General features: G+C 38.6%; 1 protein-coding gene across 1 annotated transcript in view; it reads left to right on the top strand.

Moving 5' to 3' along the window:
* Positions 1–1,169: 1,169 nt before the first annotated feature.
* Positions 1,170–18,564, top strand: part of LOC117325383 (coiled-coil and C2 domain-containing protein 1-like) — a 46,937-nt gene continuing 29,542 nt past the window's right edge. Inside the window, 14 exon segments of the mRNA XM_033881555.1 lie at positions 1,170–1,331; positions 4,349–4,472; positions 5,294–5,400; positions 5,662–5,862; positions 6,663–6,777; positions 7,030–7,137; positions 9,371–9,477; positions 10,038–10,122; positions 12,058–12,165; positions 13,065–13,184; positions 13,187–13,212; positions 14,198–14,270; positions 16,464–16,637; positions 17,468–17,610. Of these exon segments, the coding sequence (XP_033737446.1) occupies positions 1,266–1,331; positions 4,349–4,472; positions 5,294–5,400; positions 5,662–5,862; positions 6,663–6,777; positions 7,030–7,137; positions 9,371–9,477; positions 10,038–10,122; positions 12,058–12,165; positions 13,065–13,184; positions 13,187–13,212; positions 14,198–14,270; positions 16,464–16,637; positions 17,468–17,610 (1,557 nt within the window). The 5' untranslated portion in view covers positions 1,170–1,265.

The following is an 18,564-nucleotide window of genomic DNA, read 5'->3' as shown; positions in this document are numbered from 1 at the left end:
TATCCTCTCATTCTCCGCAAGGCCAGCGTGGTCAACTTCAGTCTCCAGTCTCTCACTGTAGGTTAGGGTCTTCAGTTGAAACCCCTCTATTTTAGCAATTTGTTTTTGTAGATATATATGGTGACCCTACCAAACATTAAAAAAGTGGAATGAAGGATCTTATGTTCATGAAGTGCAAATATAGAGTTTGTTTTTCGTATCCCCCCCCCCCCCCCCCCCCCCCCCCCCCCACACACACACCGTTTATTTTGAATTGAGTGACGTAAGTATGTGTATGACATGATTCAGTTCCATTTCATTTCAAATATTTTATTGTGTATAATACAATTAATACAACAACGAAAGTATATCCGAAAATGTATTAAGAAAGGGGTAAGACAACAGGCTAAGCCTTTATAAGTCCTTTCCTATAAAATTTCGTTCCAAGTTATATAAAGTATTCCTGCATTCTTTTAGAAATAATAACACGACAGATTCAATAAAACTGTTCAATGCGTTTAAAAAAATGCAGGTGCCTACCATATCCCGATTATAAATACATAACAGAAGAAGAAGAAGAAGAAGAAGAAGAAGAAGAAGAAGAAGAAGAAGAAGAAGAAGAAGAAGAAGAACCTATCAAATTACATCGTATATATTTATTTTTTGTAGCATTATGAATTTTCAGGGCGATATGACTGTGGTGTCATGAATATTTGGGGCGAAACGGTAGGGGCGTTATGAACCAAATCTGTGTCGAAATGGTTTGGGTCGAAACGCTTTTGTGGCTTTTGCAAACACGAACAGAGTATTAGGATATATTTGATGTACAATATCTATTCTAATAATAGAATTATGTTTTGACATATTTTCCATTTTTATATATAAATGCGGCAGTGCATATTGTGTACTATGAGGGTGGAATGATATTTTGTATTTTCCGGATTCCCCACAACATTCGTAACATTTAAATAGAAATATCTTTCTAAAGTACCGGCCATGAGGTACTGATATATTCATTTTTCTATTCTAATTTAATAGATGTAAATAATAAAATTAGAATAGAATTTTTACAAATATTCTAAAAATAAATTTTATTTCATTTTCTTTTGTTGAAATATGTAAATAATATTTAATAGTGGTCTGAGCCCTTCAACCAACGCTTGTACAAACGTTCTCGTGATCCGGATTAGGCGACGTTCGATTCAGAATGCGGAAGCCGTGATGCTAACGAAAATAGGTCTTATTTTCAATTGATGTCAATGGAACTTTGTAGTTGAATTTCCATAATGTTTGGAAGAAAGAAAGAATCAGATGATCCTCCTAAGAGGAAAGGAGCCGCTTTAATGAACCAGGTAAGAGATCCTGACGAAACATCGATTTTGTCAGATACTTACAGTAGGATCTAGGTACCGTACAGGTGTACTGTCAACATAACATAACTGGTATGCATGATGACACATCGTCATATATTTCAGACTTTTTCTTCTAGGCCTGTGAATAAAGAAGTGTCTCCGTCATCATATCATGACGTTTATAATCATAAATACATTTTCTTCAAAGATGATATCTTACTATGCAGACGACCTTAAACCCCTTGCTACTTCTTGTTAGACTCGAATCTGTACTGTACATGTACTGTACAGTACATGTACAGATTCGAGTATTCGAGTATTGAGTAGAGTGGGTACAGTATGAAGTAAAAGGGGAGAGTGGGAAAGAAGAGAGGGGATCCGGAGTCGTTCAGATAAATTATGAGTAATTTTTGAGACGACTCCCAGAGTCCGAATAAATCCTAACCTGGCATTGTTTGGAGCAGCTGCGCCTACCCTATCGAAGATGAGTGGAAAAGAGAGAAGACCCTGCCAAATAATTTTGATTTATCAAAGTTTTTGACGTCGGTCTAAATACCTATTAAATAATATGAAGAATAAGATATTGGCCTAAAAGGTAGTTTTATTTTATCTCATCACTTTAAACAGATTTACTGTGTAATTACTGGATTCAGTACTAATACAAACATCCCCTGGGGCCCTATACCCAGATGAAGAAGGTATACATACAATGTAACAGGGAGAAAATGTAACACTTGTTGTTATATTTAGAGTAGAGGTGGTTTAGAGTAGACTTAAAGACTTGGTTGGTGGTGCCTGAGATTGTATATGTTGTTAATGAGTAATCTTCGGTCATTTTATTTGATCCTGATTAAAAGACCACCTTATTTATTTATTTATTTATTTATTTATTTATGGGTTTTACGTCCACTATTACGGCCTGACAGCCTTTCAGCTGACGAGAACAGATGGGAAATTGAGTAGAGTGGGTACAGTATGGAGTGAAAGGAGTGAGTGGGAAAGAAGAGAAGGGAGTCGGTTGAAGAACTTATGGGTAATTTTTGAGACGACTCCCAGAGTCCGAATGAGTCCTAACCTGGCACTGTTTAGTAGCATTTACGCCTACCCTATCGAAGATGAGTGGAGAAGAGAGAGGACCCCACCCTGTATATAAATTTGGTTTATTGAAGTTTTAACGTCCGTCTAATTAATACCTATTAAATAATATGAAAAATAAAATATTGGCCTAAAAAAACCTATCCTCTGGGCTGGCGTTATCACACCTACTCTTCATCGAAAGACCACAGAGGGATCTTTATCGTGCAAGTTGGACATTCTTACACGGGGCACTGTTTTAAGTCCCGTCCGACGGACTAGGTGTCTCTCTTCCATAATATGCACTGTCCTCTTTTCCAAATGTCTATACTTCCTTTAGAGCCACACGATTCCGACATTACTAGTCTGTACACATTCCGACGTTTTATTATATAGTTGTGATACGTAGAGTGTGGATTTAGTACTGTGGTGGGGAAGAAGTAGTGATGGATGCGGGGTGATTATGGTACAAAACATGTTAGCAGGGTTTGTTGCAGGCCGAATGGTGCTGGGAACAATTTGGTATATGGGTTTTTGTGGGTAGTAAGAGGAAAAGGGTGAGGGTTGGGGCGGGGTCCTATATATCCCTGGGGGTTGGTTGGGACGTGTATGTGTATTGTGTTTGTGGGTGGTGATGGGTTTTTGTTCCTAGAGTGTTTTCCTATTGCGAATGTTTGTTGTATATTAGGTTCATGTGATATAACAGTGCTCACTTAGGATGTTATTTAATATAAGTGCCCCAGCAATGGGGACGTGACTGTAAAATGCACATTAGACTTTACATATTTGTGTAGGGTGTGGTCGTTATACAAGACACAACAGCCGTAGATTCTTCCAAATATAATTTATTCGACGTACAGGAAACCTAAAACAGAAACAATACAACGACAAATACAGACATTTACGAAACGGACTGTACACAGAAACGAAAGTACAAACCATTCACGCGTGTATAACTTACCAGGCGTCCCAGGCCCAAGTAGTAGATGTCTGACAATGGTCTCGCAACCATGCAAGTATCTATCATAAGCACGTCCGGACTGGTGAAAGTGCCGGCGCCGAGTGATAGTTAGGCGGAAAATAGGAGGGAAAACCAGTTGGGGTGTGATGGGAAAAACGCGTGCTTAGTCATACAGTCCGTCTGTCAACGGTCAGTCGGACGCTTTCACATTCCGACACATACACACACGTGTGACCACTACTCACGTATCTCGCTCACACAACACATACACGTAGGGTGTTATACCATAGGTATAACCCTGGTCTACATTTGTGTGGTGTATAGTGTGTGTTGTATGCTAGGTTCATGTGATATAACAGTGCTCACTTAGGATGTTAGTTAAGTGCCCCAGCAATGAGGACGCCACTGTAAAATACACATAGGACTTTACATACTTGTGTGGTGTATAGTGTATGTTGTATGCTAGGTTAATGCGATAGAACAGTGCTCACTTAGGATGTTATTTAAGTGCCCCAGCAATGAGGACGCGACTGTAAAATACACATAGGACTTTACATACTTGTGTGGTGTATAGTGTATGTTGTATGCTAGGTTCGTGCGATAGAACAGTGCTCACTTAGGATGTTAGTTAAATGCCCCAGCAATGAAGACGCGACTGTAAAATACACATTGGACTTTACATACTACATGTACTTGTGTGGTGTATAGTGTTCCTATACATGTATATAGTGTGTACAATGGTGTGTGTTATATATGCAGGTAAGCATTGGATGCTGATTGTCAGACAATCACAATACTCTTAGCAGGGAGTAAACGACTTGGCCCGCTCCGGAGAGCACCTGTCATATGTGACCTTTTATATTGGCTCCCTTGGAAGGTCACATATGACAGGTTTGACTGTACATCAAATTATTCACAACTGAATTTATTTGTCATCATTTGAATTAATTGTAAATATTATTATGACTTAATCAATTTCCAGCTTGGTTTTGGAGGCAACGGTGGTGGATATGGAATGGACGATGATGATGATGATGCATTAGAGGCAGAGTTACTCGCTCTTCAAGGCCAGGGACCACCAAAGGCTAAGCCAAAAGACAAGAAAGGTTGGTATTTGTAAAGTTCAGACAGAGTTATTCCCCCTTCAAGGCCAGAGACCATGAATAAAGGCTAAGCCAAAAGATAAGAAAGGGTGGTATTCTTTATAAAGAGTTACTTGTCCTTCAAGGCCAGGGATCCAAACCAATATGATATTTCATGTGACATTTCCTGAAGGCTACAGAGGCTGTTTTACATCCTCACCATTTTATAGAGACATGCATGTTACCATTGTCTGTCCCACCCTCCCAGATCCTAAATCAATCCCACAATCCTGGCAACTTCATCTCTGATCAAAATATATATGGAAGTCTCTAGTTGTGCCCATTCAATTTTGAGTGTGATCAGGAAAAGAAAATGGCTTACAGGCATCAATGTTGGATTTTGACAATTGGAGTTTATTAATGTTATTTCTTGGGAAGTACCAGAGGATATTTCTCAAACATCACTTGTAGGTTTCCCAATCAAGTTGTGTACAATCAATTTTAAGGCAGAGTTACAGAAGTAAATGGCCAAGAGAGAGCCATCTTTGATTTTGAATGTAGCTGTTGAAAATTGTTATCAGTAATTCTCATAAAGTTCTTGAACTTATTGAGTAGGCTCCACTTTTTATCAAATGATTAAGAGAAAGAGGGGAGAGAATGGATAAGTAGAGAAATTATCAGTCTTTCATCTGGCCAATATCATTTAATGGTGGGTGCCAAGATCCATCAGAGATTTCTTTTTTATGAACATTTCTATGACTTCAATAGGTAACTTATTTTGGTTTGATTGTACTTCCAGTTAGTTTCTGAAGAATATGTACTCATTAAGTCTGTATTTTGTACAGGTAAAGCTGTAGTGAGTCTAGAAGAAATTGGTAAAATGGCTGACAACTGTATGCAGGAAATAGGTAGTGATGAAGAAATGTCTGACACGGAAGATCCTGATCTATTGGTAAGTCACCATCAACAACTTATTTACACAGTGCCGAGACCATCATAGAACAGACGGTTATTTATATAGCAAAATGTAATTGAAATCTAGCTCACGGAAAACTCTTTAACTTTCTGAGAAATCATTATTACAAGAAATCAGGTCACGGCATTGGAGATACCAATGCATAAGATGATTCAACTTTATTAATATATAGAGGCAATTTATTTCTGCATCCATTAATATTAGTGTTGTATTAAAATTTACTAACTGTATTTGTAGGCAGAACTTCAAGACCTTGAGGCTGGTGATGAGGAGGATGAAGATGATGCCTCTCCTTCACAAAGTGCATCCACACCACAGCAGGGTGTCAGCATGGAGTCAAAGATACAGGAACGTCTGACACTTTACCAACGCGCACAGCAGGCTGCAAAGACAGCAGGGGACAGTTCTAAACTGAGGCGCCTTGATAGGGGCATAAAGGTACTGTGATATATAACCAGTGACAAAGATCAATTTTTTTTCTGTGAAAAACCATGAGCTTTTAGTGGCTTCTGAGAATTAACAAGAAACTCTAGCCAGGGATCCATTTGAAGCCTGTGTCCATAGATAGCTGCCATTTTGACCGACTGATCATGTGATTGCTAAATTTAGCCAAATCTCGTGGAAAAAACTACAAAGTTTTTAAACAGAAATGGAGTTGGCCAAAATACTGGAGGGAATTATAAAATAAGAGAATTCCGACTGTCAACCTGAGAGACAATAAATGACTTGAATATAAGGGAGATTTTGTCTCATGTAGGGCAGTGTTATATGGCATGTATGCTCTTTGCAAGTTATATGCAAACTAAAGTACTAAGAAGTTTGCACAAACTTGCAGGGAGGCTGGTTCCAACATTCAAAGCTATCCACAAGCTCTAGAAAAACTTGATTGTAAACTAGCAGTTTGTTCAGCAAGCCTCTATGTCCTTCTAGCTTTCATGTCCTGCAAATTTGCAAGGAGGCTAGTTTCAACATTTAAGATATCCGCAAGCTAAAAAATATGGTTGGAAGCTTGCAGTTCTTTCTTCATGTCTATGAGTCCTTTTGCAAGCTTCCAGTCCTTTATAATCCTCTGCATTTTATGAACTTTTCATGGTGAAATTTTGATAAAATGTTAAGACTACCCCTACAGTAGTGATTACAGAGTGAAAACAGAGGCAGACATTACTGTTTGGTCTGAATTTTCAAAATTTTAATTTTTGTTCTAAACAGAAAAAATTGAGAGTTTTTGTTTTTTTCAGACACTGCATGATCTTCAAAAGAAAGTGAAAGCTGGTAGATCGATTGCTGAGGATGACATCCCTCCTCCAGTTACTGTATCCTCTGGCCCTCATCCTCCACCAGCAGCTAATCAAGGTCAGCCAGTAAAAAGTGTCGGAATTTTACAAAAGAAAAACATTACGTTCTTACGTATGTCAAAGATGTTTAGGTTTGGTTGGAGTTTGAACATTAAAATTCAAATCGGGCATTTTGAATTCCCAGATTTATTAAAAATCCCAGGAGAAATACTGTGACTACACAAACATGTTTTGGAGTCCAAGTAAGACTGTGCTTATGTGGTATCCATTAGACATTACGATAAGAATCACAATAAGCTTTTATTTCTAGCTCCTGTAGTTGAGCCAACACTCCCTAGGAATGAGCCTTCCCCAAAACCTGCACCGATTCCAGTTCCTGTGCCACAAGAAACTCCAACTGAGGTCCATCACTCTGAGGGTAAGCTTAAAGGTTCATACAAATGTTTTTAATAATCTCCCACTTAGTACAATATTCTACACATGTATTACAATAACCAAGATGTGATAATAACAGTGCAAGCAATTGGTATTTTATCATCAGAATTAGTATATTTCTAATTTAACTTTCGATATCTTTCAGAAATTATGTTAAATTGAAGACAAGTAAATAGTGTAATGTAGCACAAAGTTACCATGATATATGTAACACCATTTATCATGATCTGTCAATTTTCCTATGAAACTTTTGTTACCTTGCTCTTGTGAATATCAGTTTCGTCTTTAGGGACATATATACAGTATGTGTCTGGTAACATTTTGCTGTGTGGTATATCATGTGACTGTCACATGACATATGTCATGCAAAGTCAGCAATTTATAAATATACTACCGTAAAAAAAGAAACATTACTAAGCATCATTAAAATTTAATTTTCTCAGAAACTACCGAACATTTCTCAGTAACATTTTAAAGACACATTTATCATGTCATATACCACATGCTATCACATGGTTAGGTCACCTGTCGCACGTGCCTTTTAGAGACCTACCAGGGAAATATGATTTAGATGATATTGGAAGGTAGTACACATGTAAGTGAATACCTATCAAAATGTTTGTGTCAGTATATTTCTATGGGTACCATATGAACCAAAAAACACCCAAGTTTGAAGAAAGTGCAATTTCTGGTAATGCAACAGCTGACAGAAAATGAGCATTTGCAGATAATCAGCATACTTGAGGCAGGAATGACCTAACGTGATGTTGCACAGTGTTTTCATGTGCGTAGGAATACCATACAGTATTTGGTAAGATGTTATCAGCAATATGGCACAACCCGGGATAGACCGCGATCAGAATGCCCGTGTATGACGTCATGTCAACAGGACAATCACATATGGTTTATGCATCTTAGAAATCGTTTCCAAACGTCCAGTTTAACGTCTAGAAACATTCCTGGACTAAGAAATATCCATCCAAGAACTGTCCTGTCCTTAAATGGTTAAGAGAACACAGAATTTTGCCACGATGCCCCGCCATACGTCATAGGCATATCCGATACACCTAATGCCACTAGACAGTTATATTATTCATGGATGAGTCAAGCTTTCACTAAGATAGCAGTGACAGCCATAGCAGAGGTTATCAATGTGTTGGAGAAAGATTCCGAGATGCCTGTGTCGTATAACAACATTCTTTTGGTGGTGGCATTGTGATGGTTGGGGAGGGATCACTGCCCATGGCAGAACCCCTCTTAGTCCAAGGTAATTTGACTAGATTTACAATAGAGAGATGTAATCGTTGCACATCATGTTGTGCCCTTCATTTGTGCCCAATAATGTCAAGTGATGTTACAGCAAGACAACGTCCATCCGCATGTTGCACGTGTTGTTACCGACTACTTAAAACAACAGAACATCAATGTTCTTCCATGGCCGGCTGTTTCGCCAGATTTGGCACCAGACTAGCATGTCAGTTCAGATGTTAAATCAAGTTGGCCAAGACTTGATCAAAGTGTGGAACAATATTCCCCATATTTTTTCACTCCATGAGACGTTGCCAAGCTTGCATCGGCACAAATGGTGGACACACTCGATATTGACATTGTGAACTTGGTTTTGGCCCCATATGGAACTGAACCCCTGTAAAATGAATTGTTATTCAAATCAATTTCAAATTTCATAGTGATTTTGTTGTAATGAAATAAATAAAGCAACATGCACAATATCTACCTCATATATTAAGAATTGTTGACTATAAACGTTTCCCCAATGCACAGGACTTTTTTCCACTAGTATATAAACCAAAGAAGTAGTTCAGTGTATTTTGATGACATAGAATATTTAAGTCATATGATCTTCAATATTTATGTGTAAAAATGATGGCCAGTTTTCAGGGGAAAGACTCTCAGGTTAAATAATGAATAAAATATACCGAACAATGATTTATTTTTACGGACATTATGGTAATTGACATGATATTTCAATCTGAAAACAATAGATGTCAACACCTAATTAGATATAACCTGTGTTGGCCTGTCCACACAAACACTGGCTAGAAGGTAAGGCTCTTCATTAGTCCAATTAGAGTATGGACTTGGTTCATTCATGTATTTTTTCAAGGAATACTCATATTACAAAATATTTGTAATAATTAGAGACCTGATATTATACAAAATCTAATTGAATTGTTATTTACATGATGGTGTTCCAGAACATACCATGCTAGTAACACGCCAACAGCAGTACAAGCAGGCTGCACTACGCGCAAAAAATAGTGGCGACATGACAAGTGCGGCCAAGTACATAAAAACAGCAAAGGTATATATTTCAGTTAAAATTGAACTCAATCAAACTAGCTTTAGCTTGTTTCATTTGTGAAATTCACCAGATTAACATTGACAAGGCATATGTATATGTTCCTGATTTCTGATATGCCACGCAAGTTGAAATGCTTCGTGTATAAATATATATGTCATGGTTTAATATGTGATAGTTATAAAACTTGCTGTATTGAGAAAAAAATTCTATGAAATGACCATTCAATGGGAGTCTACATTTTCTAAGGAAAGGCTTGCACAGGTTCCAGTATCTATTATATAGTCACAAATGGAAGATTTGTGATAAACTTTGATTTTAAATCAAAGCATGGTCAGTTGAAATATAGTGATAGAAGTTTGCTTTATCAATCTCATGGAGTGATTCAACATGAAATAGTAAGAGCAAGATTCAATCCTTAAGTGAATGAGAGTGCATTCTTGATCAAACCTCATTGTTTCAGTCTTACCAGGAGTGTGAACATTTTTCATATAAATTAAGTTTTTTGCATTAGTTGTGGTATTGTGAGCAATGAAATGGTCATTCATTTTGCAATATTTCAGCAATTTGAAAATGTGATAGCAGCTCTAGATGAAGGGAAACCAATAGATCTGTCTCGGATGCCTCCTCCTCCCCCAGAGTATGGTGGTAAGTATTGCAGCTTTTGTTAAAATAAACCAGTTAGGGTATGGTGGTAAGTATTGCAGCTTTAGTTAAAATGAACCAGTAATTCTGTCTCGGATGCCTCCTCCTCCCCCAGGGTATGGTGGTAAGTATTGCAGCTTTAGTTAAAATGAACCAGTAATTCTGTCTCGGATGCCTCCTCCTCCCCCAGAGTATGGTGGTAAGTATTGCAGCTTTTGTTAAAATAAACTAGTCAGGGTATGGTGGTAAGTAGCGCACATCTTAAGTTAAAATGAACCAATAGATCTGTCTCGGATGCCTCCTCTTACACAACTTCTTTCTATGCCCCCTCTTCTTTAATATGCAAGCACACACCCCTTGTATGTGAACAGATGTATATATAGTAATCACTTTTAAACCCTGCTCTCAATGTGTACAAGTCAATGTGAGGTGGGGCCAAATAATTTGCTTTAGGACTTGAGTTTTTGACAAGTCTGCTGACCTGGTCATGAAAGAACAATTAATATATAGATGGTATACAAGGGCTGTGTGATATTTGACAGGTTATGGACCCCAGTCAATATATGTAGATGTTATACAAGGCTGTATGATGTTTTCAGTACCACCACATGTTTTGTTCCTAAACATTACAGTTTTTGTCTCCTGTGCGAAGGAGGCACAAAGCACGATATAAGTGTGACTTTTCCGGCGGCAGTGGTGATGCCAACATTTCTGATAAACTCTATATTTCTCTCTAAGTACATAAGCTATCATAATGGCACCTGGAATATACTTGTATCTCTCTCTCTATATAACCTAGGTCATATTAAAGTTTTCAGTTTATCTCCACATTGAGCTGGATTTCTCTCTAAGTACATAAGCTATCATAATGGCACCTGGGATTTACTTGTATCTATATATAACCAATCCAAAGCAGGTTTCAAATTCAGAATTTAATAAACATTTACTGTTCATTGGAATTGTTAATCAATTGGGCCACGTTAAAGTTTTTTGTTTAGCAAGGGACTGAGTTCAATTTCTCACAAGATGAGAGTGCTGTCATAACTAAACCTGGATTATACTTTGATCTATGCATTGACATCCCTACACTCATTTGAGATTTTGAATTTCACTCACATTTTACTGTTAATTATTGGACTTTGTTGATGAATTGTACACTGTTAAAGTGTCTGATTAGGTGCTGAGGTTAAGCTTAATTTCTCACTTTTTATATTTGGAGAAATACATAGTAGCAATAAAATCTTAAATATCAGGTAATGACAACAATAAAAGCTATAAATATCACATGTTGACTTAGTCTAAATGATACGCAGAAGTGGAGATAATCACGACATATAATTACGTGTAATTCTTGCTTCAAAAATGCTAGATGTTCAGCACATGTCGCAGAAAATTATTTTCTCTTCTTGTAACATGTTATTTCACATCAGTTATAGGCTGTGGTTTTGTTTAGAATACATGTATTTATGATGTGAGCATGGTACAGATATTGGTGAATCACAAATAAAAATAAAATCCGAACATGATCTTTGGGGGAAAGGTAGGAGGCATTCTTGTTGACATAGTGGGGCTGAACAATTGTAAAAGTCAGAGGTCAGATGGCACAGTGGCAACATACCTTTCACCTCGGCAGCCAGGGGTTTGAATTCCCCAATTGAAAAATGTTTTGGGTCACCTGCTTGACCATATGGGTTTTCTCCGGGTACCCCAGTATCCTTCCACTGTAAGATCTCTGTTGCACTTCCCTCCGGGCCAATATGTGTGACTAATATAATTTGGTAGAGCTTGTTTGCAGTTGTTGTAAAACAAATAAAGTTTTTAAAAAATGTACAATCAATATTCAGATATACCCAAAACATATTTGTAGTAATATTTTGATTTTGCTTAATTTTCTTTTTAAAAATTATAATTGACATTGTGTATTTTTCTTGTACCTAGGATCAGAGCAAATTAGTCTACCACAACCACCAACGGTTCAAGTTCAAAGGTTAGAAGCACAGGCGACAGGGGAGAGCACTGAGGATATCCCTGAGGTTTCTGATGCAGGTATTGTATTTATCTCAGCTGCCTGTCTTTCACAGTCACAGGGGTCAAAAGTGTTGAATTATTGAAATGATCACTTCTCAGAAACCAGGAGGCCCAGAGACCTGTTATTGGGCCCATTTGGCATGCTAGGGTGAAGGACTATACAATTCATTTAAATGAATAAACTTAGCCTACTAGTACTCCTGTATTTGAAAACTCCAGAGTTGTAATAGAATCGGGTGGGTGATACAGGCCAATTGGGCCTTTTTGTATTCTATATTACCGAAAAAATTCAAAGATTATATCATTGGTCATTGAATTTTTCATTTTCCAATATTTTCACTTATTTCAAAATCATTTGAAAAAAAAAGTTTCTTAAATCTTTTAAACCGTTGAACTTTATATGACATTCAGTGACACACACTCATTTAAGGTTAACATACACATGACAAATAATTTTATTAAGATCTTCATACTATGTGTCATACACACTTATAAAGCCTACTTAGAGTCCCAGAGAGTAAGAAGGGTCAAGGTGACCCACAATTCTAGGTCGATATGGTTACTGTATGTGATACACACTTAGAGCCTATTGACACTCCCCAATGTTAAGGAGGGTTAGGGCGACCCATAATTCTAAGTCGATATGGTTACTGTATGTGATATACACTCAGAGCCTATTTACACTCCCTAATGTTAAGGAGGGTTAGGGCGACCCATAATTCTAAGTCGATATGGTTACTGTATGTGATATACACTCAGAGCCTATTTACACTCCCCAGGTCGGTATGGTTACTGTATGTGATACACACTTAAAGCCTATTTACACTCCCCAAGAGTAAGGAGGGTTAGGGCGACCCACAATTCTAGTTAGATCTAGTTACTGTATGTGATATATACTTGTGACCTGTATATTTCAGATGCCAAGAGTTTGTTTCAAGCCCCTGATGCCCCTAATTCTGTGTTGGATGCCTTACAACAAAGATTAGAAAAGTATCGGTCAGCAGAGAACGCAGCCAAGGAAGCTGGAGATGGTTCTAAGCCCGACGACATGGACGAATAGTTAAGGTACAACACCTTTATGTAAAATTGCTGACTGCGTATACAGTAGAATGCCCGCAGTTGGCAACAATCATTTTCTATCACTCATAGAATATGTTTGTTGTCAACTGCATGATGACAAAAATCTTTGATTTTGGCAGTTAAACTTTGTTATTGCTATTTTTAAAGAAGTATTGGAGGGATATTGCTCAAACTTGATGTGTAATTACTTCCCTTTGATCCAAATTTTGCTTGTTCTATGTTGAGATTGGTCGGGAAAAACAAAATGGCCAACAGGCAGCCATCTTGGATTTTGACAGTTGACAGTTGACAGTTTTATCACTATGAAGCACTGGAAGGATACTTCTCAAACTTTGCATGTAGATTCTCCTTAGTCCCTAATTAGGTCATCTGACCCAAAGAGTCAGGATGACTTATAGCCAAGTTCTACTAGTGGGATTTAGATATAACTTTCCTGAAATGATCCTGAGATGGTTCTCATGACCAAATGTTGTAATTTTTTCGGGTTGGTCCCAAATATAAGATGGCCACCATAGCAGCCATCTTAAAAAACACATTTGAAAAGTGTTTTTACATAAACAGGTTGGTCAGATTTTCAAGATGGCCACCATGGCAAGCAGTTACACTGTATTTGCATTTGAGTATGTTAAATTACCACAAGGGTCTTTAGAATTGGATGACTGTTAAGGCTCATGGACCTCTTGAGGTGCACATTCAATTTTGATTTTGATCTGAAAATGACCGATTTTGACAGTTGAAATTTGTTACCAGTATTTCTAAAAAAAATTCCTCTTAGATCTTCTTAAGACTTCATAATATTATGTCATTTCTCCTTGTTATTAAATGATTAGAGGAAGAGGGGAAAGAAGGGAAAGTAAATATCAGAGTTATTGGGCCAATGAATGTGGATGCCAAGGATCCCTCTGGAATCTCTTGTTGAAGTCATGTTACTTATTTGTTATCTAATATATATCTATGCTTTTGTTCTCAGCAATATCAAGATGCAATCAAGAAGACAAAAGCAGGAAAGCCTTTTAACTATGATGAGCTACCTACACCTCCAGGTAAAGTGATGTACTACCACAACTAGGTAACACATTCCTACTTCTTAAAAAGACTTCTTACATATTTACATGGTGATGACTTTGTTATGGGGGTAGTTATAACTCTTTCTCCCATACTTCACACAGGAATCTCAATTTCTGTTAGGGAAAAGACAAATCTGTCTATATCTGTGTAGCGAAAGACAGCTGACATACAATGTGATGTCATAATGGATCACTAACTTCCCACACATTGAGGGGATCACTAACTTCCCATACATTGAGGGGATCACTAACTTCCCATACATTGAGGGGGTCACTAACTTCCCACACATTGAGGGGATCACTAATTTCCCATACATTGAGGGAATCACTAACTTCCCATACATTGAGGGGGTCACTAACTTCCCACACATTGAGGGGATCACTAACTTCCCATACATTGAGGGGGTCACTAACTTCCCATATCTTGAGGGGATCGTTAACTTCCCACACCTTGAGGGGATCACTAACTTCCCATATCTTGAGGGAGTCACTAACTTCCCATACATTGAGGGGATCGTTAACTTCCCACACCTTGAGGGGATCACTAACTTCCCATGTCCTGAGGGGATCACTAACTTCCCATGTCCTGAGGGGATCACTGACTTCCCATACATTGAGGGGATCACTGACTTCCCACACCTTGAGGGGATCACAAACTTCCCATATCTTGAGGGGATCACTAACTTCCAATACAATGAGGGGATCACTTACTTCCCATATCCTGAAGGGGTCTTTAACATTCCAAAACTTTAGGGTATCACTGACCTCCCAAAACCTAAGGGTATCACTGACCTCCCTAAACCTGAGGGTGTCACTGACCTCCCAAAACCTGAGGGGATCGCTGACCTCTCAAAACCTGAGGGTATCACTGACCTCCCAAAACCTGAGGGTATCACTGACCTCCCTAAACCTGAGGGTATCACTGACCTCCCAAAACCTGAGGGTATCACTGACCTTCTAAAACCTGAGGGTATCACTGACCTCCCTAAACCTGAGGGTATCACTGACCTCCCTAAACCTGAGGGTATCACTGACCTCCCTAAACCTGAGGGTATCACTGACCTCCCAAAACCTGAGGGTATCACTGACCTTCTAAAACCTGAGGGTATCACTGACCTCCCAAAACCTGAGGGTATCACTGACCTCCCTAAACCTAAGGGTATCACTGACCTCCCTAAACCTGAGGGTATCACTGACCTCCCAAAACCTAAGGGTATCACTGACCTCCCTAAACCTGAGGGTATCACTGACCTCCCAAAACCTAAGGGTATCACTGACCTCCCTTAATCTGAGGGTATCACTGACCTCCAAAAACCTGAGGGGATCGCTGACCTCCCTAAACCTGAGGGTATCACTGACCACCCAAAACCTGAGGGTATCACTGACCTCCCTAAACCTGAGGGTATCACTGACATCCCAAAACCTAAGGGTATCACTGACCTCCCTTAATCTGAGGGTATCACTGACCTCCAAAAACCTGAGGGGATCGCTGACCTCCCTAAACCTGAGGGTATCACTGACCACCCAAAACCTGAGGGTATCACTGACATCCCAAAACCTGAGGGTATCACTGACCTTCCAAAACCTGAGTGTATCGCTGACCTCTCAGAACCTAAGGGTATCACTGACCTCCCTAAACCTGAGGGTATCACTGACATCCCAAAACCTGAGGGGACCGCTGACCTCTCAAAACCTGAGGGTATCACTGACATCCCAAAACCTGAGGGTATCACTGACCTCCCAAATACTAAGGGTATCACTGACCTTCCAAAACCTGAGGGTATCACTGACCTCCCTAAACCTGAGGGTACCACTGACATGAAGTTGTGACCCTGTGTCCAACAAACCATTTCAGTCATTTTCATGATTGTAGCATTTTCTGAATTGGATTTAATGTTCAGGTTTCCAATCATTTCTTGCTGATCCCAGCATGTATTAAAAGATGAAAACATATTTAACTTAAAAAATGTAATTTTGTTTCATGTTGTACAATATAAGTTACTGATGTGGTGTCAAAGTGTCTGAGGAAAATACAGATTTAGATAACATTTGGTTCAATGCGGGTTTTACTTAAAGTAAAGTAAAGTTAATTTAGTTATTAAATTAAAGTAATTAAGTAAGGGTTTAGCCACTGAAATATTTATATGTTATTATTGTGTAATATTACAGGATTTGCACCAATCCCTGTGGGAAAAACTGCCGCTCCTCCTCCAGTAGCTGCTGCAACATCCAATCAGAGACTTCAGCCTTCTGGCGGTAGTCCTTCACCACAGAAACAGAGAACCCCTTCTCCTAACAGGACACCAACAGCCAAACCAGCAGCTAAACCAGTACAAAGACCATGTAGGTTTACTGATAAAATATTTAATGTACATGTACACCTATCACAGCCGACTAGTGCAAAGGGCCTATAGGTTTACTGATAAAATATTTAGTGTACATGTACACCTATCACAGCCGACTAGTACAAAGACCATGTAGGTTTACTGATAAAATATTTAGTGTACACCTATCACAGCCGACTAGTACAAAGACCATGTAGGTTTACTGATAAAATATTTAGTGTACATGTACACCTATCACAGCCGACTAGTGCAAAGGGCCTGTGGGTTTACTGATACAGCCAAAGCTACACAAATGCACAGGTGTCAATGACGACATAGTGGAGAGGTTTTTGTGGTGGCAATACAGAGGTATTCATGATAACAAAGTAGAGATGTGTCATTGTGAAAATAAACGGGTATCCATGATAACAAAGTATGGAGACATTGCTGGGGACAATGTAGGGATATCATTGTCACAGAGTAGAGAGGTATCCTTGGTTACAATGCAGAGCTATCCATGGTTACAAAGCAGAGAGGAGTTCATGGTGACAAGTATTGGTAGCTATGGTAACAAAGTAGAGATGAATCCTTGGTTACAATGCAAGGGTTACATGGTTACAAAGTGTAGAGGTGTTCATGGTGACAATTCATGGGTAACCATGGTGACAAAATAGATAGGTGTCCATGGTGACAATACATGGTATCTATGGTAACAGATAGCCATGGTAGCAAATTTTAGAAAGACATTGATGCAATTGCCTCTCTAACAGTATCCATAAATCCAATACCTTTATTTTCATGTGATTATTTTGAAATCCGTTATGCTTAATTCCTTGGTTTGATTTGTAGCTTTAAAGAAATCTCCATCATCACGTGCTGAGCAGCAAGCATATCTCTTAAGAGAGAGGATGAACGAGTATAAACATGCTGCTGTTAAGGCCAAGAAAAGCAATGACCTAGAACTGGCCAAGAAATACATGAGGATCGCTAAGGTTTGTACTGGCTCTGACAAAGCTAACTTAGGTGTATACAACTTGGTACTGTTAACTCAGGTTTGTACTGGCTATGACAAAGCTAACTTAGGTGTATACAACTTGGTACCGTTAACTCAGGTTTGTACTGGCTATGACAAAGCTAACTTAGGTGTATACAACTTGGTACTGTTAACTCAGGTTTGTACTGGCTATGACAAAGCTAACTTAGGTGTGTACAACTTGGTACTGTTAACTCAGCCGGGGCCTGTTAACTAACTGAGGTTTGTACTAGCTATGACAAAGCTTACTTTGGTGTGTACAACTTGGTACTGTTAACTCAAGTTTTTACAACCAGGGCCTGTTAACTAAGGTTTGTATAATTGGGGTCTGTTAACTAACTAAGGTTTATATAACTGGGGTCTGTTAACTAAGGTTTGTACAGATAGGGTCTGTTAACTAAGGTTTGTACAGATAGGGCATGTTAACTATGGTTTGTATAACTGAGGCCTGTTAACTAAGGCTTGTACAGATGGACCTGTTAACTAAGGTTTGTATAACTGGGGCCTGTTAACTATGGTTTGTATAACTGAGGCCTGTTAACTCAGGTTTGTTTCCTTAAAATTGTTACTAGCCATGAACGGTTTTGACCAAATTTAGTCTGAAGTATCCTTGGTTACAGGGTAACAAATTGGAAATAGCAAATTCTTTAAAATCCTTCTTCTGTAAGAATGAAAGGATTTGATCTGAATGATCTGTGGGTAAAGGAAAACACATTTTGTATAATTGGTTTGTCTGGTCAGATGGATGAGGCCTAATAGCTTTCAATGTAGAAATGAAAGGATTTGGTCCTTATTTGGTCTGAAGCTACCTTTGGTGAAAGGGACTCATTTTTTAACAATGGGTCTGGCCCCGTAGGGCCTGAGAGATGGGGCCCTATATATAGAGCAAATATGGTGTAATATGAAATTTTCA

The sequence above is a fragment of the Pecten maximus genome, chromosome 4, assembly GCF_902652985.1.
Source record: "Pecten maximus chromosome 4, xPecMax1.1, whole genome shotgun sequence".
Lineage (NCBI taxonomy): Eukaryota > Metazoa > Mollusca > Bivalvia > Pectinida > Pectinidae > Pecten > Pecten maximus.
The sequence above is the reverse complement of the archived record's forward strand: the minus strand, read 5'-3'. Positions and strand labels throughout refer to the sequence as shown.